We start from the raw sequence: 23,334 nt of genomic DNA, 5'->3' as shown, positions 1-23,334 counted from the left end.
AGGTCTCCTTTCCATTTCTCTTCTTGGTAAACTTGGACAAGAGAACCTGAAAACTCACATGTCGGTACACTGATGATATCAAGATTTTGGCCGCAGGCGTTCAAGCCTATGTAAATGTGCTTTTAGCAGGTCTCCTTTCCACTTGTATTTTTTTTTTTTTGGAAGAGTCAAGATTTTATTCAATATAAACCCGTGTACCCAACTTTAGCAGAGTTAAGACATCTACAGACAATTGGATTCACAAATACATACCTTGCAGAAAGGGAGAAGAAACACATTCTCCTTTCCATTTCTCTTCTTGGTAAACTTGGACAAGAGAACTTGAAAACTCACGTGTGTATACTGATGATATCAAGATTTTTGCTGCAGGCGTTCAAGCCTATGTAAATGAGATTTTAGTAGGGATGAAAGTGGACCCAGGGGTGGTAAATGGAGATCCCTCCAAACCCACCCCATTTAGGGCAGAAATGGAGTACATGAAACAGATATGAGGTGAAAATCAAACCGGTGCGGGGATGGAGGTGGGGGTGAAATTATTTCTCCCGACTCGCCTCACCCCTGATCCCCGTAATTAAAATTACTAATACATCCTTAATATTTTATAAATAATATTTAAATTCCTTATATATTTGTTTCTTAACCCTAAATTCTAGGGCCTCTTTCTCTCCTTCCTCTAACAAGTCTAACCCAATGCCATAGGCATGGCAATGGACTGAAAAAAAATGAGGATCCATCCGAACCCGCCCTATTTAGAGCAGAGATTAAAGACATGAAACAGAGAATGAACTGAGGATGGAGGTGAAAATTAAAACCCATGTGGAGATAGTGGCAGGGATGGACTTACTCTTTCCCCTGCCCCTCCCCCGTTCCTGTTATTAAAATTACTAATACACCATTAATATTTTATAAAATAACATCTAAATCTCTTATATATATATATATATATATATATAACCCTAAGTTCCACGACCCTTTTCTATCCTTCCTGAGTCTAACTCAGTGACACAGGGATGACTGGGAACCGAGAGGACACGGGAATCCGTTTGAACTCGCCCAATTTGAGACGGAGATGGAAGACATAAAACGAAGAATGGACCGGAGATAAAAGTGAAAATCAAAACAAGTGTGGTGATAGAAGCAGGGATGGAAGGCAAAATATTGAGACCCCCCCCCCCCCCCCCCCCCCCCCCCCCACACACACACACACACACACACACACACACGTCCACTGCCATCCCTAGCCTTTTAGTGAAGAGTACTTGTGGAGCGTATTCTACAGACCTGCTTCGACCATTAGCATTTCTTAATGAGATAGTTGACAACCACCTCTCCAACCAAGATAGAGAATATCCTCAGGATTGGTCCCTGAGGCACCAAATCAACTCTGCCAACATGGGTCAAGTGATATGCTCAAATTCTTGTGACATTTGACATATGATAGTAGTGCCACGTTAAGACATTCCAATCCTCATAAGGAGCTATCCATCACTGGCTACTCGTCAATAATGTCAACGGCTACATTGAGATCTGAGACAGATCCAACATGATAAAAATGGGGCCTAGTAAGCCTTGTATGCTTGCTGCAGCCTGCCAAAGGGGAAACCCAAAAAAAGGGTGGCCCAGACAAGTCCATAGGATCAGATCAGGCATCCAAGCCAAAATTCCAAATAAAATGGCTTTTTTTTTTTTAGATTAGAAGACGAGAGAACCTGAGAATTTACACTCAGGGGTGCGAATAAAAAGTTCATACAGATCAAGATTTTGGCCGAAGGCGTTCAAGCCTTTGTAGATGCGCCTTTAGTGAAGAGTACTCATGGTGCATGTTCTCCAGACGGGATTCGACCATTAGCATTTCTTCTTTGAGATAGTGCAGCCGCCTCTCCAACCCAGATATTGCCTCCGCCCTGCTGTTGCTTCCAAGATTACTTGAATAAAAGCTCTCCTGAGGTACCAAATCAACTTGGGGCGATCTCATCAGAAGAAAGATGATGCCCAGCTGCAAGTAAAGATGTTTCCAAGTTATAAACAAAAAAGAAAATCACAAAAATCATGTTTCGAAGCTTTCCAAAAGAGGAAAAAAAAGCAGCATAAAACTTGCTTCATCGATTGCCATGAGAAGCAATTAAAAAAACTCAACCTCGTACATGGAATTACATAACTAGCAACAAATCCTTCCAGCAGCTTTAAATAACAAGCGACTTACTAGCAAACATAGCACAACAATTCTGCAGCTCAATCTAATGTGCTATGCTTAATTGAAAACCTGGTGCTAAAGACCGCAGGTTGGCTAGTTAATAGAGTCGCTGAACCAATCCAACAGTAGCAATAAAAACAAAAATGCCAACATCAAGAAACACGGTTGGACGGCCTTTTGCGTAAATGTGGTTCATAGGATGCATCAAATACAAGTGACTTCATCGAGTTTCTCGCAAATCCAATAACCAAAGACAATGGGACATGTAAACTCACTTGTATAATAAGGAGAATGGAAACGAGGACTACAACCGAATTCCAAGTGAAGTTGCTTTGACTTTTTAAATAAGCGTAGGAAGAGTTGCACAATTCTCTGAGCACGGATATCAAAGATGTGGCATCAGTTTCATCTCGACATCTTTTGGGTCGGGGAGCAACATCCTCAGTCAAAGCATCTGACAGCTCATGTAGCAATCTTCTTTTAGCACGCACTGTCTCATGTTGTATACATTCATTGCCTATGATTGGTGCACCTGTAATGTGCCACACAAACAAGAGGGGAATAAATACAAGATCTTTGGATTTAACCAATATTGTATCATACCGTATCATAAGATACATATCATTACTATTTACTCTATCGATACAACACTCGTATTGTGGTACGAGTGTGTATCGTATCTATATCAAGTGTACTCTACAATACATCTCTATATCGTATTGTATCGTACAATACACTTCAAGTGCACTTTAAAAGGGCCAAAACTTTCTTTGGCTTTCGGTTTTAAATACCTTCCTAGGACGAATTTCTCCATGTGTGTAGAGGTCATTAGAAGAAAACCCACGCACCTATAGGAGACTTGAGAGCATTTTTGGGTCCGATTTTTGCGCAAGAAAGATGCTTTTGTGGTTTTCTCGCGTAAGATTGCATTTTCAACCAATTTTCACTCAAGGAAGTGAGATAATGTAAAAAATCCTCATTTTTTATTTCATTTGCATATCATTGAAGTTGAAGGAGGATATGCGCCTTTTCTTTTTTATGTTTTTAGAATATATTATTTTACTTTTAGTTTTTTATCCTTAATCTCATTGTATTGCCCTTATAACTCAAAATTTGTCTAAGTGTGTTATTAAGCATTGTTTTACATCTTTGTAGTAATTAGATTTATTAATTGATGCTCTAAGAGGTCGATGGAAAATGGAGGTCTTTGATGAAGTCTCTCAAAGGATCCTGCATTGAATTATTGTACAACAATTGACTTAGAGATGCATTTGAAAGGAATAATGAAGTGTAACTTTTGTGGTTTTGTAATGCATAGAGAATTGTATAGATTTAAATCTCATGTTGTGGGGCATATCAACTCCACTGTAAAATTATGTACACATCGCATTCCCTTTTATATTCATGTTGAGCTTCTTACTAGTTTTATAGAAGATAAAATAAAGACATGGGTACATGCAATATTTGTGGGAAAGAAATTGTCAAAAGCAGTCCCTGATTCAGTATACGAAGATGACCCATCATCATCTCAAGACATTAAACGATGCAATAAAAAGTAAAACACTGAGCTGAAGTTTGATATTGAAGATGACTTTTATATATAGACATGTTTCTAAACTCTATGTTTAGATAAATATATTGTGTTGTTAAATGTATTATGCAATGTGTGTTGTTAAATGTTTAATAACATATCTATATTTGGTTAATCTTATTACATAAATATATTGTGTTTTGTATTCTATGATTTTTTTATAATTTTTTTAGATTTTTAAAGAATTTTTTAGTGAAATTTACGATTTTTTTACGGTACGTATCTTACTTTGAGCCCGACCGATACGGGTTATGATTCGCTACTTACAACCTTGGATTTAACCAAGAAAAAAACCTCATCGAATTTTATGATACAAGAATCAAACCTTTTAGTACTCTAATATTTTCATCCTTCAACAATTCATGCGCCTGAAACAAGTAACTCCAAATAAGCTCACAAGAAATGAAACATGAACAAAAGCAAAACGAAACCCTAATCTCCATGATAAAAAAATGCAATGTTTTGAGAATTACACAGTTGATCCAAATTGCATAGGCTTCACGGGACTCTTCTGCAGTCGCTTGCTCTATTTTCCCTGAAATAATGCCGATGCCCTCAGCAGATCATAAACTAAACCATGTAATGTCTACTAAAACATGCAACAACAAAAAAAGTACTAAAGAAAATATTAAGGCACTTGCCAAGATTAATATACTGCCATACAGAAGGCAGTCATCTACCATCATTTATTTGAAATTGATTTTGGTGGAAACTCAGACATTTAGGTGGATTCAGTGCTTTCCAAAAGATTTCTAACAGTAAGCAGGAACTTTTTCCTTTAATTTTTAATGGAGTGAAAAACCCAATTCAAATGGTGAGGCCTAGGAGAGACTGATGGCCTGATGTATGGTCCATCCCCAAGAAGTTAAAACCCCTTTGCCCATCAGGAAGCCTGTCACTTCAGCCTTAAGGCAAGGGACCTGCACCTAGGTATCAAACTCTTGACGTCCTTCAACTTGAACACCTTAAGCCAACCCACCTAGCCAAGTGCCAGAAATCCCTTTTGGGCTTTAGAATTCTTATCGCCAAGCTACAGCCACAATTTGTGTCACTAAGCACCAACATAAATCTATGGTTTTGTTTACTTACTATTGTATAAATGAAAGGACAAATAGCCAATGCAAATGGGATGAGTCAAACTTTAATGGTTCTCAAGTAAGTTCCTCCTAAGTCTTATAAGGAAAAAGATAAAATAAATTAAGAAAAAAAAAAGAGTTCGAGATCTATTTTAATGTTGAACAGTTGAAGATGGATTTGTAAGGAAACGAGAGCCTCCAACAAAGTTCACCAAATCACCAAGGTAGGCACACAAAAGAGCCACAACAAGATCCATCAAATCACCAAAGTGAACACACAAAGAACCACAAAATGGATCAATTACAAAACCCACAAAGGGACAAACAGAAGAGAAGAGGCTCTCAGTCTAAAAAATAATATTTTATTGATAACAAACTCATGCAAGAAGCATTACAAATGAGAGGGGTTTCACCCCTATATATACACAAAAAGGGAGCTTCATAGAGACGTTGGAGCAAGTCCAACGGCTCTATTTAGAGACGTTGGAGCAGCCCCAACGACTCTTTTTGACTAGTCAACCTTGTGTTGACTAATCCAAAAGAAACTAAAAAAGAAAAGAAAAAAAACTAAAAAGCTAACCAGCCTAACCTATATATATATATATATATATATATATATATATATATATATATATTAACACTCTCGCTCAAACTTACGATTGGACAACCTAAAGTTGGCCTAAGAGAAAGTGAAATCTAAGAGCAGTGAGAGGTTTGGAGAAGAAATTCGCCAACTAGTATTCTGAGTAACATAAGAAAGATAGATAGTGCCATGTAGATACTCCTCTCGTACATGGTGACAATCCATCTCAATATATTGGGTACGTTCGTGAAAGGTCCGATTTTTGGCAACGTAGACGAAACTTTTTTTGTTATAACACATTCATGATGCTCTTATAATTTGAACTCTCGTATCAGCCAACAATCTTTTTAGCCAAACCACCTCCATAGTAGTTGTAGTCATGGCTGGATATTCCGCTTCAGTCGAAAAAAGGAAGACCTATTGCTTCTTACGATTCTCCTAAGAAAACACAAATAGTTGAGTGTCGGTTATTGGGATCACCTCCCCAGTCAGCATCAGTATAAACAGTTAAATCTAAAGATAAAAAAATAGATAAGAAAATACCTTAATAAATGAAAATCTTAATATATCTAATAATACGCAAAATTGCACCTATATGAACAGAAGTGGGAGCATGCTAAAACAAGCTTGTTGTGTGAACTGCATGCGCTATATCAGGTCTTATAATCAAAAGATAAAAAAGTGTCCTGATAAGTTGTCTATATGATTTCGGATTTTCAAGTGGTTCACCATCATCAATTCGCATCTTAGAATTGACAACTTCGAGAGTGTCAGCCTTCTTGTCACCTGAGATTCTATACCTGACAACAATATTTAGAGCAAATTTAGATTGACTCAATCTATAGCCTCTAGAATAATAAGCAACTTCAATGCCAAGAAAATATTTTAAAAAACCTAAGTCAATCATTTCAAAATGTGTCTTGAAAAGTCTCTTTTAATATACTCAACTCCCTATTTGTCCCCTCTGGTGATAATCATGTCATCTACATAGAGGACAAGAATGTGGTGTGATTATCAGAAATCTTAACAAACAAAGTTGTGACAGTCAGACAAGATTAAAATCCAATAACAAACATAACTTGACTAAACCTGTCATATCACGCCTTCAGTGCTTATTTAAGACCACAAAGGGCTTTATTCAAACGAATAGCTTTTCTTTTAAGAATAGTTATACCAGGTGGTGCTTTCATATAAACTTCTTCAGCCAAATTTCTATTAAGAAATACATTCTTAACATCCATTTGATATATAGGTCATCTTCTCACAAAGGCTAGGGCTGCCAAAGTTCTAACTATGGTCATCCTAACAACTGGGGCAAAATTTTATTCATGATCTAGGTCACGCTCTTGGGCATATCCCTTGGCAACTAATCTAGCTTTATATCTTTCAAGAGTTTCATTACTTTTGCTTTTTATCTTATACACCCATCTACAATCTATAGGTTTCTTTTATGGGAGAATGTCTTGAATAGTCCAAGTATTTGCTATTTCTAAGGCTTTCAGTTCTATCCTATAGCTTCTACCCATTCAGAGTATTATTTTGATGGAGCATAGGTCAAGGGTTCTATATATGAATGTACTAATGCAATGTAGGCTTGGTACTTAGGTAAAAAAGAGTCATAAGACACAAACTTTCTAGGGGGTTTTGATAATCTAGATGACCTTCTAGTTTGTATTTTTATTTGGTTTTCATTATCAGAATATCTTTCAAGTGCACGGACAGTTGGAATCACTACGCCTAGAATATTGTATACAATAGGATTACTCTTCTCCAGAGTTACCGGAAGCTTCTTAGATAGGTGGGAAGCTCGCTTCCCGGAAACTCGCTTCGGAAGCACGATACTCCACGCTTCCGAAACTTGATGAGAACCTCGATTCCCCCACGCTTCTCCTATGTTTTTCACATGCTTCATCTATTCTTCTTATATGTTCTCCTACTCAATTTTTCATATTTTTTTATGTGTTTTCTCTCTCTTCCCACTCACTTTCATGTGTTTTCTCTGAATTGGTAGTCATCATTTTTAGATTTTCTTAAAATTTTAATTCTTACACTAAAAAAATCATGAAATTTAATATTAGTCACTTTATTTTAGTTTTTATTTGTGTTTCATTTTGATTCTCATTCAATTCTTATATTTCTTTTTTAATATTCCTCGCTTCCGCTTCCTATACATTTTAAAATACATCGCTTCTCGCTTCCGCTTCCCGTATCGTTTCCCGCTTTCGCTTCCTAGTCTGGCAACCTTGCTCTTCTCTAATCTCACTATCATGAGATTGTTCTTCACCCACTATATCATTTCTATGCTCATGATCTTCATCAAGATCAGCAACACAATCATCATATTTTGGAATTAAATCCAACAAAAAAGAATAATCAGTTATTTTCTTAGATTTTTTTATTTCAAAAAATCTTTCCTTTTCTAAGAAAGACATTTTTTATACATATAGCTTTTTATTTTTAAAATCAAAGCATCTACCGCCTTTTTGGTTATTGGCATATCCCAAAAAGACACAAGAAATAGTCCAGAAAGAAAGTTTATTATTCGCGTTAGTAAACACAAAACATTTACACCCAAAGACTCTTAATCTAAAATAATCAGAAATTATTTGAAAAGTTTTTCAATTGATGACACATTTTTCAAAGAAGAGGATGGCATTCAGTTGATGAGATAAACTACACTCAATGTGGCTTCAGCCCAAAAATCTTTTGGTACTTGGTTTGTGATAAGCAAGGTTCTTGTTGTTTCTATAATATGTCAATGTTTTCTTTTAAACAAACAATTTTGTTGTGGAGTGTAAGGGCAAGATTTTTTATGTGTAATACTATTTAAATTTAGGTAATCCTTAAAATTTTTTTTATAAAATTTTTTCCCCTGAATCAGTGCGAAAGATAGAAATATTATTTTTGAATTTAGTTTTGACTAAATTGTAAAATATTTAAAAGTACAAGAAAACTTCATATTTATGTTTAAGAAAATAGATCGAAGTATGTTTAGTAAAATCGCCAACAAAAATTACATAGTCGGCAAATTCACTCTTAGATATAAGAGGAGTTGGGCCCTAAACATCCGAATGTATTAACTCAAGTGGCCGAAAAGAAACAAAAGTTCTTTCTTGAAATTGTAATCTCTTCAGTTTACCAAAAATACAATCTACACATGTAAAATTTTCAAAATTACAAAATTTTTCCATCTTTGAAAAATACTGAATTCTGGATACATTAGGATGACCAAGCCTTTCATGTCATAAATTCAAATCTAATTTTTGAACATTACAACAAAAAGTATTCTTTGGTATTTCCAAAAAAGCTTCCTTCTCTACAGCTTTCCCCAATCAGCTTTCTTGACTGACGATCCTGCAACCGACAACCATTAGAAGAGAATGAAACATTACATCTATGGTCATATAATTGAAAAACAAACAAAAGACTTAGATTTAATTTATAAATATATCTAATTTTTGGAATAATTTTTTTTTAATTTTGAAAAATATTTTTGAAATTTCTTCTTTCTTTTATCTCAAAAGATGTCTCATTAGCAGTAAACACATTTGACCCGCTTGAGTTACGACATTCGAATAAAATATCACCATTTGTGTCGTGAAATGAGGCACCTGAGTCAAGAAGCCAAAAAGATTTACAAAGAAAGAAACCGCAGCTCTAGTTGATGAGGATGATCCTTTGATTAGAGGTTGAAAAGCCTTCACTAGTTGTGTCAAGGACATGTTCCCAATAGATGAGTTTCGAACAGTTTTGACATCAGTTGACTCTTATAAAGGACCAACCGAGGCAACATTCTTGTCGTAAGGCCTTTTCAACTTAGGACAATAGGTTTTGATGTGTCCCGATTCATGAAAATAATAGCAAATATTTTTTTTCTTTTCATACTCATTGTCTTGTTTTCTATAATGCTCATTGTTTGGCCTTCCATAGTGTGGTGGTTTGCAGATATGAACATAGTTTATCGGTCTAGATACAACCACATTGGTAAGGATTAGCTTGAGTTATAGATCAGTCACATCCACTAGTCTCCACAACCCTTTTCCCCATATGAGGTGTTTCACAATTGAAGCCCATGTTAAATAATTGAAATCATTGAGTTTTATGGGCTTTATAGTGATATTTTTATTGTCATCCATTTTTACCAGGGCTAAAGGAGATAGAACGAGAAGAAAAGAATAAAAAAAAGAAGAGGAAGTAAGAAGGTGAAGAACATGAGCACTCCACCACCAAGTAAGCACCATTGATCTATCCCTTCAAACCTATGTCACATGGGTGCGGGTGCGACACTTTCAAAAACCTTGGGTGCGGGGGTGCGGCAGGGCAAAAATGTAAATATATATATATATATATATATATATATATATATATATATATATATATATATATATATATATATATATAAGTTTTTGCCCTTACTTGGGGGGGGTGTTCAGGGGGTCGTAGGGGGCAACACCCCCAAAAAGAATTTTTTTCTTGGGAGGGGCTCAGCCCCTCCCCTGAAATCAGAGGGAGCAGGGTGGGGGGCTTGGTCCCTCCCCTACCGAAAGCAGGGTGGGGGGCTTGGCCCCTCCCCTGCCGAAAGGGGGGAGGGGCTTGGCCCCTCCCCTGCCGAAACCAGGGAGGGGCTCGGCCCCTCCACTGAAATCAGAGGGAGCAGGGAGGGGGGCTCGGCCCCTCCCCTGAAATCAGAGGAAACAGGGTGGGGGGCTCTGCCCCTCCCCTGCCGAAAACAGGGAGGGGCTCGGCCCCTCCCCTGCCGACCCAACAAGAGAGCGAGAGGGAGCAGGGGGGGCTCGGCCCCTCCCATGCTGACCCAACAAGAGAGCGAGAGGGAGCAGGGGGGGCTCGGCCCCTCCCATGCCGACCCAACAAGAGAGCGAGAGGGAGCAGGGAGGAAGGCTCGACCCCTCCCCTACCGACCCAACAAGAAAGCGAGAGGGAGCAGGGGGGGCTCGGCCCCTATCCTGCCGACCCAACAAGAGACCGAGATGGGGCAGGGGGGGGCTCGGCCCCTCCCCTGCCGACCCAACAAGAGAGCGAGAGAGTACCTGCGATGAGGGAGAGGAGGAGGTGGCATCGGGCTCCCCTGCGAGACGTCGAGAGGAGAGGAGAGGAGCGAGAGAGCGGAGCTATGCGGGAGAGGAGAGGATTAGGGCCAAAAAAATTGCCCTAATCCTCTTTCACAGCCCCTTTTGATCGGGCATCAAAAAAAAAATTTTACGTTAAAAAATTGGATGAAAACGACCCTGGGTGCGTTGACGACACCCGGGGTCGTGTTGACCTCACCGGGTGCGGCACCTGCTTTGTTGAGTCCCTGTGACTTAGCTTCAAACACAAGCACTTGAATAGGAGTTACAAATCAACTTTAATACCTTCAAACTTTAAGTGGCATGCTTCCCGATGCACCGAGAAAAAATTCAGCTTGATCACCAAGCTCTGATACCATGTAAGAAAATGACAACTTCTAACAAAGTTCACCAAATCACCAAGGTAGGCACACAAAAGAGCCACAACAAGATCTACCAAATCACCAAAGTGAACACACAAAGAACCACAAAATGGGTTCAATTATAAAACCCGCAAAGGGGCAAACAAAAAAGGCTCTCAATAAAAATAATAATATCTTATTGATTACAAACTCATGCAAGAAGCATTACAAATGAGAGGGGTTTCACCCCTATATACACACAAAGAGGGAGCTACCAGCCCCAACAACTATTTTTTACTAGTCAACCTTGCATTGACTAGTCCAAAAGGAACTAAAAAGTAAAAAACAAAGAAACTAAAAAGCTAACCTAGTTACATATATATATAGGGTAAATATTGGCAATCAATGAAGGTATGAAACTAATGAGTTAGAAATCACTTTTTTCTACAACATTTCTGATCTTTTGCAAATCAAATGTTATGGATGTGATCTACATGGTTTTTTTAGTAGGAAACTTGTTTTGAATCATGTGATTATGACAAGTAATTAGGTTTTTAAAGGGATCTAAAATTAATGGCCCCCAATGTGTCAAAATTTCATAACTCAAAAAGATCACATTTTTACATCATAAAAGCACAATCCAAGGCTTGATCCTTAGCAAACAAACCATGTTGAATACATCTGTGTGTTTAGAATGAGTCGATATACAACTTGCACCTATGATTTCTAGCTCATAAGTTTGGTACCTTCATTAGTAGACAATATTTACCCATGTTATCTCTCTCTCTCTCTCTCTCTCTCTCTCTCTCTATATATATATATATATATATATATATATATATATATATATATATATATATATATATATATACACACACATTTTAGCAGGATTCATGTGCATGACCCCTTAGGGACATCAACCGTCCCTTTGCCAACTGCCCCTCGTAGGTGCAAAAACTCCAGGTACCCCCCCCCCCCCCCCCCGCTCTACCCACTGGGAGCATCTCCCCCTGTTTCAGCCTTGACGCAAAAGATGCTGACCCAGGTCCTGAACTGGCAACATCCTGCAACCTGGTAAGCCTTAAGCAGACCCACACACCTAGCCATTTGTGCAGATCCCTCGTGGGCGAGTGCAAGAAAATTGAATAAAACTATTAAAATCACCCAAACATGCAACAAACACGGATTTCTATTTGATTTTTTCAACATCTACTGGAACCTAGGAAAATTGCTTCATACGCTTGGGCAACAATATTATTTTTGCATTCATGTTTTCTACAAGCAACCATGAATCAAAGACATTAATTATCGTCCGATAACAAAATACATCAGTACCAAACAACAATCTTGCTAATCGTAGAAACAAATATTATGTCTAGAAAGAACACAGACATGAGAATTTCATGAAATTTACCAAATGAAATGAATTAATTGATATGTTGCTTCATAGGATTTCCTGTGACAATCCTCCAAAACAGATGAAAGCCATTTCCAATTCTTTTTCGCTTTCCTTATTTTACTTTAGTGTTGCTTGTCACATACCTTTAAACAAAGTTTTCTTTGAAAAAGCAAGGTTGATATAAACTCGGAGGTTGCAACTATTTCCTTCATTTTCATCACATTCTACATCCCAAATCCCCTGTAGCACAAAAAGCCAAACAATTAAAATCATGATGAACTATAGAAGCTTTGGAGGTAGAGGGAATTTTGGGACAAATAAAAATCAAGCACCACAACATGATCTTTTACTGAACTGCTAAACTGGATTGGAAGAAAACCGCCAAACGAGAAGTCACAGGAAAATTTGGTTCGCTATCAACCACCAACTATTAATCAGAAAAGCATACATGGTAGCTTCCACATCTAGGGCTAAAGAAAACCCACTGTCATTTGCCTAGTGATAAACTCAGTGGCTGGATGGCATAAAATTGCCCAAACATAGACAATGTACCACCAGGAAAGTGTTAAAATATGTAATCTTATATGTAATTATCTCATATGTAATCTTTTTTTTCTTTCCTTTAGTCTAGTTATGTATTTTAGTTAGGATAGAATTAATCTAATTAGGATTAGGACTTTTTTAGACTTTTTTAGCCACTTTGCTTTTTGACCAAAAGTCAAAAAGCAACTTTATGATTAGGACTTTTTTAGACTTTTAGCCACTTTGCTTTTTGACCAAAAGTCAAAAAGCAACTTTATGAGAGAGTCGTTGGAAGCCCAACGACTCCCTCAATGGCCTTTCTTTATCATCTATAAATATGGGGGCTTTCCCCCTTGTAATATCATCTTTGGAGTTGGGATTTCTCCCACTTAATGAAATACATTTTTTCTCCTCTTCATTGTGCATACCCTTTTTGGGGTATTTTGTATGAACCCTAGTGGTTCTTGTGATTGAGCACTATTTGTGAACATTTATGGTTCTTGTGAGAGACATTTTTGTGAGTATTTTGAGAGTTTTTGCGTGTGGACTTCATCTTCTTACATGGTATCAGAGCCATTGGTGGAAGTGATCAAGCCAAGTTCTTTTGGTGCATTGGGAAGTGTGCAGTTGTGATCGTGTGAAGGCTTGAAAGCTTGGAAGGATAGTTGTATTCACCGTTTGTGGTAGAGTATCTTCTTCTTTATCCTTTTTTTATTTTCTCCATTCTTCTTCTTATTTCGTTTCTCCCAAAATTGTAAAATGGATGACAATGATAATGCCCATCAAACTCAATGATTCTAATTACGTCGCATGGGCTTCAATCATGAAGCATTTTATATGGGGAAAGAGATTATGGGGATTAGTTGATGGAACCGATATGGAACCTATACTAATCTTCACCAAGGATGAAAGAGAGAAAGAAATACCTCTCACGGAGGTAGAAAGGGTCAAAGTCATCTCCACTTACGAAAAAAAGTGGAAAGAATGGAGAATGGGACATGCCAAGATCATGTCTTGGCTCATAACAAGTGTTGACATAAAGAAATGTTCAAGCCTTGCAAAGTTTGTACATGCTAATGATGTTTGGGATTACCTTAAGAGAATGTACTCTCTTAAGGATATTGCACACATATGCAATCTTCAAGAGAAAGTTCGTAATATGGTGCAAGGAGACAAGAGTATTAGAGAATATTACAATAGCTTGTCCAAGTTATGGGAAGAATTGACCCTCCTTGAACCAAAGTGGCATTGTCCACAAGACATAGAGCTCCGTCAAAATCAAGTAAATGCGGAGCACTTCTTTCAATTCATTAATGGATTGAGATCAAAGTTTGAATCAACCAAATTCGTTCTTCTTTATCGAGGAAAAGTTCCTTCCATAGAAGATACAATAGAAGAGTTAAGTATGGAAGAAAATAGGCTCAAGAAAAGAATTTTCAAAAGTGATGATGATTCGGTTCTAGCGGTATCTAGACCGGAAAATCATGTTCGTTCATACAAACCTTCACACTTTAAGAGGAAAAATGATGAAAAACAAGAAAATGATTTTGAAAGAAGAAACGTCATTTGCTACTATTGTCGTGAACCGGGACATGTCAAGACTTACTGTCCAAAATTAAAGAGGCCTTATGAAAAGAAGGTCGCTACAGTTGAAGAGCATGTCTCTAACACAATTGGTGGAGGCACTTCAACCACTTCTCAAAGGAGTTTCTTCATCTACCGGGGCCGTTGTCTCTTCCGTCGGCATCTCCGATCCCGGTAAATCTCTTTGACTTCTTGACTCGGGTGCTTCTTTTCATATGACACCCAACATAAAAATGCTATCCCAATGTCTTAACTCAAGTGGATCAAGTATTTTTACTGCAGATGGAACATCTCTTGAGATTAAAGGAATAGCAAGTTTTGAAAATATTTCTCAAAACTCAAAAGGTTTTTTTATTCCAAAAATTAGATACATTCCCAAACTTAATCTAAACCTTTTATCCGTTTCTCAAATAACTGACCATGGGTGTAATGTTTCATTCTCCTCTCGTGATTGTCGAGTGCAGGATCACCAGTCAGGAAAGCTGATTGGGGAAGGCCATAGAAAATGCGGCTTATACTACATGGATTTTTTGGAAATACCCAAAAATACACTATGTTGTAATGTTCAAAAATTAGACTTGGATCTATGGCACAAAAGATTTGGCCATCTTTGTATATCCAAGATTCAGTTTTTTCCAAACATGAAAAAAATTTATAATTTTGAAACCTTTACATGTGAAAAATTTATTCTTAGAAAAATGAGAAGACTACCTTTTCAAGAAAGAACCTCTGTTTCTTCACGATCACTCGAGCTAATACATTCAGATGTTTGGGGACCCGCACATGTTACATCAAAAGGTGGTTTTATGTATTATGTAATTTTTGTAGATGATTTTACACGTCATACTTGGATTTATTCTTAAATATAAATCCGAAGTTTTCTCATATTTTCAAATATTTCACAATCTTGTCAAAAATCAATTTAAAGATGATATCTCAATATTTCGCATTGATTCAGGGGGGGAGTTTTTATCAAAAGAATTCAAAGATTATTTAAACTTATATAGAATTTCACATCAAAAATCATGTCGTTATACCCCTCAACAAAATAGTCTAGCTGAAAGAAAACATAGGCACATTATAGAAACAACAAGAACGTTATTCATTACACATCAGATTCCAAAGATTTTTTGAGCCGAAGCAACATTAACTGTTTATCTTATTAACAGGATGCCTTATTCCTCAATCAACAATATTTCTCCCACTGAAAAACTTTACAAGCAAAGTCCAGATTATTCTAGGTTGAGGGTCTTTGGGTGCAAATGTTTTGTGTTTACAGATAAAATGATAAACTCTCCCCACGAGCTATTCCCTGTGTCTTTCTAGGATATGCAAGTCATCAAAAAGGTTACAGGTGTTTTGATCCTAAAAATAACAAATTATATGTCTCAAGAAATGTATCGTTCATAGAAAACGAAAGTTTTTTTGAAAATAAAAATCCTACAGAAATAGATGAGTATTTTTTTTTATTGGATTTGGTTCCAAGGATTAATGAAAGCGATATTGATGAAAATCAAGATGATCAAAATGATATGACAAGTGCAGAACCAGTTAATAACAATCAAGATTGTATTCAATATTCTAGAGAAGAAAATTTAGAAAAACTACATGCTTTTGAAAAATATACTAAGGAACAAGACCAAATATTAACTAGAAAGTCGTCCAGAGTCTCTAAAGTTCTTGAAAAATTTGTATCTTATGAATCATTTTCACCAAAATATCAAGCCTACATTGCCTTGGTACACTCTTATGAAGAACCTTCTAGTTATGTTACAGCCAAAGAACAACCTGAATTAGTTAAAGCTATGACAATAGAATTAGAAGCCTTAGAAAAGGCAAATACCTAGATCATTGAAGACATTTCACCTAATAAAAAACCTATTGGTTGTCGATGGGTGTACAAAGTTAAAACCAAGAGTGATGGCACTCTTGAGAGATTTAAAGCTTGGTTAGTTGTCAAAAGCTATTCTCAAGAATATGGAATAGACTATAAAGAAACCTTTGCCCCAGTAACTAGAATGACCACAGTTAGGATCTTAATAGCTCTTGCTTCTATAAAGAAATAGCATATTTTTCAAATGGATGTTAAAAATACATTTCTCAATGAAAGTCTAGCTGAAGAAGTATACATGAACCCACCACCTGGTATCAATATTCCTAAAAAGAAAACTTTTCGCTTAAATAAGGCTTTGTACGGACTTAAACAAGCCTCAAAAACTTGGTATGATAAGTTTAGTCAGGTTATGCTTGCTTTTGGTTTTCAATCTTGTCTCACTAACACAGTTTTGTTTGTTAAGAACTCTGATGCAGGTATTATTATCCTCCTCTATGTTGACGACATGATCATCACTGGAAGTGATAAACAGGGAGCTTACAATATTAAAAAATTTCTCAAAACGCACTTTGAAATGAGTGATTTAGGTTTTTTAAAATTCTTTCTTGGCATAGAAGTTGCATATTCCTCTAGAGGATATTTACTGACTCAATCTAAATTTGCTTTAGATATTGTTGTCAGGTCAGGTATCTCAGATGAAAGACGCGTTGACACTTACAAAGTTGTAAATGTCAAAATGAAGATTGATGATGGAGAACCGCTTGAAAATCCAACACCTTATAGACAATTTGTTGAGGCGCTATCATATCTTTCTATTACAAGACCTGACATTGCACATGTCGTTCACACAGCAAGTCAATTTCAGCATGCTCCAACTTTTGTCCATATGGGAATTGTTTTATGCATTATTAGATATATTAAAAATTCTATTTTTCGATGATTGTTTTTGTATGCTTCTTCCACCTTAGAACTAACTGCTTATATTGATGCAGATTGAGGAGGGGATCCCAATGATCGTCACTCAACTACTGGTTTTTATGCATTTTTAGGTAAATCATTAATTTCATGGAGATGCAAGAAGCAACAAAAAGTCTCTCTCTCGTCAACAGAAGCCGAATACAGGACAATGGCTACAACCACTATGGAAATAGTCTGACTACGACGCTTGCTTTCTGATATGGGTGTTGAAAGTATAGGAGCATCAAATCTATGCTGCGACAACAAAAGCTCTATCTATATTGTCAGCAATCGGGCATTTCACGAACGAACCAAGCATATTGAGATGGATTGTCACTACGTACGAGAGGAATTTCTATATTGCACCATTAATCTTCCCTATGTCTCCTTAGAATATCAATTGACAGATTTCTTCACCAAACCTCTCGCTGCTCCTCGATTTCACTTTCTCTTAAACAAACTTTCGGTTCTCCAACCGTAAGTTTGAGGGAGAGTGTTAAAATATGTAATTATCTCATATGTAATCTTTTTTTTCTTTCCTTTAGTCTAGTTATGTATTTTAGTTAGGATAGAATTAATCTAATTAGGATTAAGACTTTTTTAGACTTTTTTAGCCACTTTGCTTTTTGACCAAAAGTCAAAAAGCAACTTTATGAGAGAGTCGTTGGACTCCCAACAGCTCTAAATAGAGCCGTTGGAAGCCCAACAACTCCCTCAATGGCTTTTCTTTATCATGTATAAATATGGGGGCTTTCCCCCTTGTAATATCATCTTTGGAGTTAGGATTTCTCCCACTTAATGAAATACAGTTTTTCTCCTCTTCATTGTGCATACCCTTTTTGGGGTATTTTGTATGATGAACCCTAGTGGTTCTTGTGATTGAGCACTATTCGTGAACATTTATGGTTCGTGTGAGAGACATTTTTGTGAGTATTTTGAGAGTTTTTGCTTGTGGACTTCATCTTCTTACAGAAACTGCTTGCAATTTCGACAAAGTTGTGCCATCCAAAAAATTACTGCAATAACAGATGCTACTTTCATGAACTCCATAACCAGAAGCACCAACTTGAGACTGACTTGTTCATGAAGTACATGACAATGACCTTTTAAGTCATCCAACGATAACAAAATTTTCAAAACCAGAATATCCATATATTTGATCTAAATGTAAAACATAGGAAGTACCTCAACACGAAAATAATCCGAGTATGGTGCGTCACTCATCTGATGCAAGGTCTCAATAACTAAATGGCTGGTGCAAAACAATATTCATGAGCAAGTGCATATCATTCAAGAATAAAACTGAATACATCAGTAATGCCTATGAACACGACTCCACGACCAAAAACAAGAAATTATGATGATAAGGCATCCTTATAATGCTGGAAGCAGAGAAACCACAAGCATCAGAATTTATACACATGATCAAGAAATTAAAATTTATTAGCAATCACACATTTCATCCAACAGTCATTCAGTACTGAAAGTAGGATTGGTAAATGAGCTGCACGAGTGGAGCTTGAAGTGTTCAAGCTTGGCTCATTCTTGTGACGAGCCAAGCCGAGTTCGAGCTGGCTTGTTTATAGAAAAAATACATTGTTTTAGAGCTGGAAGAAATAGGTTTACACAAAAATACATATAAAATATATCTAAAATATTATTTTAGTACCTAATGAGCTTGTACGAGTCAAGCTGAGCCGACTACCTATTATTCATATTCAACTTGCCAAGCCTATTTTACAAGTTTGAATAAGCTTTTCGCGAGCCAAAAATGAGCTGAGCCACGAGCATCTCAACTTGTTTCCCAGCCCTAACTGCAAGGACTTTAAAACAGCAGCTGCCAACAACTAAGGGTTTGCCTAAGGATTCAAAATTTATTTCACAGCGCTTGCCTGAGCAAAAAATGCTGCTGATAAATGCAACAGTCATGGCTTCAAGACAAACTCATTTAACAAAAGTATGCATCACGTAAGTACTCTGGTCACTATTGCAGATAAAATGAAAACCAGCTGCGTCCTGCAGAATCATCAACCCATGCAATGACCATTATTATATGGTGGACCATGCAGCACACAACATACCGGATTTTCTTGGGTCACAAATCTACTTGAATGGCTTATCCAAGGAACAATAGTGGTTTATGGCATTTGTAGCAGTTTAAAAAAAAATCAGAATGCTTAATTGACCATTCTCATAGCCATCACATTAATTCACAACGAGGCATAGTAGGGCTTCCTCGAACATAGGAAGGATGATCTGCATAAATCCAGGTGGCCAAGAGAGGGCCTCCAAGAGAGTGACCACCAATGTCTATACAATGTCAAAAACTTATTAGCCTTTTCCTTTACCCCACAACCTGAATTACACCTTAAATGAAGTATATCAGAAATTTTTAAATATGCAGAAGTTTGTGAGCCTGTGACTGGTAATGTCAGCAAATTACATGCACCTAAATAAAAACCATCCAAGTACAGAAACTTTGGGATTTTATCAGAATATTTTGTGCATCATATGAAACAAAGTACAAGCTTTCTCCACAAACATCATGCACCTCCAAAATGATATAAATAAAAACTAACCAAGTACAGAAACTTTGGGTTTTATAAGAACATTTTGTACATCATGTGGAACAAAGTACAAGCTTTCTCAACAAACATCACCTGCATTGTGTGGAATTTTTAAAATTTTCATCCAACATACTATAACAGATTATTATTGTGGTAAAAAGATAAAATAAAACTTAAAAAAAAATAAGAAACCTGTTTTTATAGACTTGGAGCTTCTGGACTTCTCGACATTGTGCAAACCTTGCCCCTTGAATCAAACAGAGATGATCAAAATAGTTGGTTTCATGCCAATGTTCCTTGAGGTAAAATCAATAACATTTAAATATTACACAGAAATAAGTCTACACAAACAGAATTTGTTTTGAGCATTTCTCACATTGCACTATAATGGCACATGTCTTACCTAAGTATAATTTGATTGGGTGTTCGAAATAGACATCACGTGCATTTTGAAATTCCTCATGCTTACACCAAGGCTTGCATTGAAAATCTGTAAATCAGACTATCAGAACTTCAGTTAAACAAGAGCCAAACCATAAGGATTAAACAATAGATAATATTGGTTTCTCATACACATAACAGTAGCAGAAAAGTCAAAATGCAAATGAAATAAATTAACCTGAAAAGAAATGAGTAGTTATAAAAATACGCCCATTTACTTACTTTTGTCCCCACATCTCTTATGAAATGTTTCACAAAAACCAATGGAGCTGTCTGAGAAGAAAAGCTTGAAGAATACCTCCGCATGAATCTATGAGCAATAACAATCAGAACAAAAGATTACCACAAGAAAAATTTAAAAGTGAATCTTGAATTGACAAGAAATAAATAAAATTCAATCAGAATTCAGATATAACATTACTGGGAACTTTGATTCAGCTACCATCTTATAGTGTTCAGGTACTGCACAGCATGACAGGAAAAGAAATTATAAGCAACAGGATGCACTACAATAAGCAGCATGGACACAGTTTCGGGCAAAATTGAACAGAAATTACTTTACATTCTATTAGAAAATGGAAACAAGCTACCTATATGACATTGCTAATTCAAAATGCCCAACATATCCATGCAGAAGCGGGTACTTATTGGTGCATGTGTAAGATGGCACACAAGTACACAGGTTTTTGTCTGTATGTGCATCATTTTCAAGATTTTCTCAGGTAATGCTTGGTGAACTAAAAAAGAAAAATTAAATTTATCAAACATAGAAATATAGATATAAATAGAAAAAATTGATAAAGTTGTGGGAAATCACAAAAAATCCAAAAAACTACTCTCTCTAATATATAAATATAAAACATGCTGAATGGGGTTTTCAGGTCTTCCGATGCTTTTTTAGCAATACTGACCCACTACAGGTGTTCGGCATGGTTCGATTTACTAGGAAAGGACACCAGATCATGCTTTTTTGATGAAAAAAATGTCATCTGGAGCCTCAAAATTTTATGAAGAATTTGGGCTGTTAACCTACACATGTTGGAATCAAATGCTCCAAGAGCTGCTACCTATAAAATCAAGCATGTAGACAAAATTCGTGTGGTCGAAGTTACGAAATTTGTGTGGTCGAAGTTTAAAAATAAAACAAAAAATTCCCAAAAAATCCATTTTTAGAGAGAGAGAAAGGAATATCTTCGAACAGGTTAAAGGGTGAATGCCAATGGACGCACCATCATGTGCCACGTTTGGGCAAAGATGGCCTTCAGCAGCGGTCAAAGGTTATTTTTTGCAGAAAATTTTTTCTGCCACTGATCGCTCGCACGACCAGTAGCAGAAAAATGTCAGCCCGTTGTGTTTGATATAAGGTGTTTGAAGATACACCTTTCTATACACACACACACACACACACACACATGCATGTAACTATGTATGCATATCTATATGTTTATATATTTGTATATTTGTGGTTCACATGGTTTAGTGTTCCTATATACCCAATATTAAATAGATTAGGTCTTTCATTTTGGAGGGAAAGCAAAAGTAACAAGGATATTTTAGTCATTTTAATTTGAAGAGTAAATGTGACTTTGTTGGCCCTTCATTTAAAAAAAATCACCCTTTTAAGGGGTGTTATCCTGTAGCCTTTTTTTCAAACAGGCATACCAACAAAATCATGTCTTACTGAAGCTAGTAACCAATTCATGTGGCACGCCATGCAATAAGAGACTTGTTTTCCAAGAATAAAAAACAAGACAAAGTAAACTTACTCTTTGGAGCATTAATATCCGCTGGATTCCAAATCAATGACCCTGAGGGTAACACCTCAGCTTGGGCAGGGCGTTCTTTCATGCCTCCTTCATTTTCCTGAAGCGCCTGAAACCTTTCATTGGTTTTGGTTTGTTCATTTGGTTCATTAGTGGATTCTCCACCATTTAAAACATGTTGAGGCTCTTCCGGTGGTGCTTCCTTATTCCTGTCTTACAAATAGAAATGGTCTTCTGAATTTATTTAACACAAAGAGAAAGATAAACTAGAAAAGTATTGCTAATGGACACCCTGCAGCTACCTGTCCACAAAATTATTATTAAAACAGCCTGGTCGCGTCAAGCTTTTGACCCTTTCAAACAAATCTCGCTTATTGTCTGGACTGCCAACTTCAGACTTTGATTCCTGCAGGATCAACAGCCTATTTTGAATACTGTATCTGACACCATTCAAAGTAAAGGTAACTTTTCAAGGATAATCACTAGAGCTAACAGAAACTCATACCTGGCAATCGACAAGGCATTTTGCATTATTACTACAATGTGTCCATCCATCAACTATAAGTCGATATGCTTCATCACGTGACAAGAAAGATGCAAAGAAGTACTGCACAATGAACATGTGAATGACTTCACAGCTCAAGCAATTAAACAAATATTCAGCCGAACAAAACCACATTTAGGGCAAGAAGTTGATGCATTTCCCAATTGCAAGGTAAATGTAAATTTTGGGCCAGAATTTGGTCGAACCAAGCAATAAAGTTAGCATGGGAAACAAAAAATAATACAAATGGTAACTAACCTTTTTCTCGTTGGCCACAATTTCTATAGCATTGGGGAAGAGTCCAGCAGTCTTTGCCTTTTGAACAGAAGAAACTTCATTGAAAGGTATAATTTTCTGCATCATGAATCCATTCACTGAACTGCATTCTATACAACTAAGATGTACATTGCTAAAAAGCCAATCGGCAGACAAGCAGTGGACTACTTTCTATTAATGAAAGGGAATAAATAGAAGTACAGTGAATGAGAAATAAATATTTCAGGATATGGTGGTTTTTCTGGATAAGTGATTGTTTCCAACCATAAACCACAGATTCCAAGAATACACATATGGACGAACAAAAGACAGGAAGTCTATTCTATTGCAAGTGTTTTCTTTTAGTCTTCATTGAAATAGACTTCACACACACACACACACACACACACACACACACAAAAGAACATCGATAACACTTATACAGCAAGAACGAGGAAGAAATAGATGTTCATAGTCTGAAAACCTAAGACTCCACATTGTGATGTGTGAACAGTTCAGAAGAAGAAAAAATATAAAAGAATAATAGAAGATGAAGGAGATGAAGATGGAGAAGAAAAGGACAAAGAAGGAAGAAT

General features: G+C 36.6%; 1 protein-coding gene across 1 annotated transcript in view; it reads right to left on the bottom strand.

Moving 5' to 3' along the window:
* Positions 1–1,661: 1,661 nt before the first annotated feature.
* The window catches only part of LOC149813926 (protein VASCULAR ASSOCIATED DEATH 1, chloroplastic-like), a 65,002-nt gene continuing 43,329 nt past the window's right edge, over positions 1,662–23,334 (bottom strand). Inside the window, exons 5-18 of the mRNA XM_089990778.1 lie at positions 22,742–22,837; positions 22,445–22,546; positions 22,242–22,345; positions 21,943–22,148; positions 20,598–20,638; positions 20,399–20,486; positions 20,139–20,225; positions 19,928–19,982; positions 18,354–18,420; positions 12,415–12,511; positions 4,259–4,320; positions 4,111–4,153; positions 2,470–2,726; positions 1,662–1,996 (exon numbers count right to left, since the gene is read on the bottom strand). Of these exons, the coding sequence (XP_089846904.1) occupies positions 1,754–1,996; positions 2,470–2,726; positions 4,111–4,153; positions 4,259–4,320; positions 12,415–12,511; positions 18,354–18,420; positions 19,928–19,982; positions 20,139–20,225; positions 20,399–20,486; positions 20,598–20,638; positions 21,943–22,148; positions 22,242–22,345; positions 22,445–22,546; positions 22,742–22,837 (1,548 nt within the window). The 3' untranslated portion in view covers positions 1,662–1,753. The remainder of the gene's footprint in view (positions 1,997–2,469; positions 2,727–4,110; positions 4,154–4,258; positions 4,321–12,414; positions 12,512–18,353; positions 18,421–19,927; positions 19,983–20,138; positions 20,226–20,398; positions 20,487–20,597; positions 20,639–21,942; positions 22,149–22,241; positions 22,346–22,444; positions 22,547–22,741; positions 22,838–23,334) is intronic.

This window comes from Nuphar pumila, chromosome 16 (genome assembly GCF_984573655.1).
Source record: "Nuphar pumila chromosome 16, dmNupPumi1.hap1.1, whole genome shotgun sequence".
Taxonomy (NCBI): Eukaryota; Viridiplantae; Streptophyta; class Magnoliopsida; order Nymphaeales; family Nymphaeaceae; genus Nuphar; species Nuphar pumila.
The sequence above is the reverse complement of the archived record's forward strand: the minus strand, read 5'-3'. Positions and strand labels throughout refer to the sequence as shown.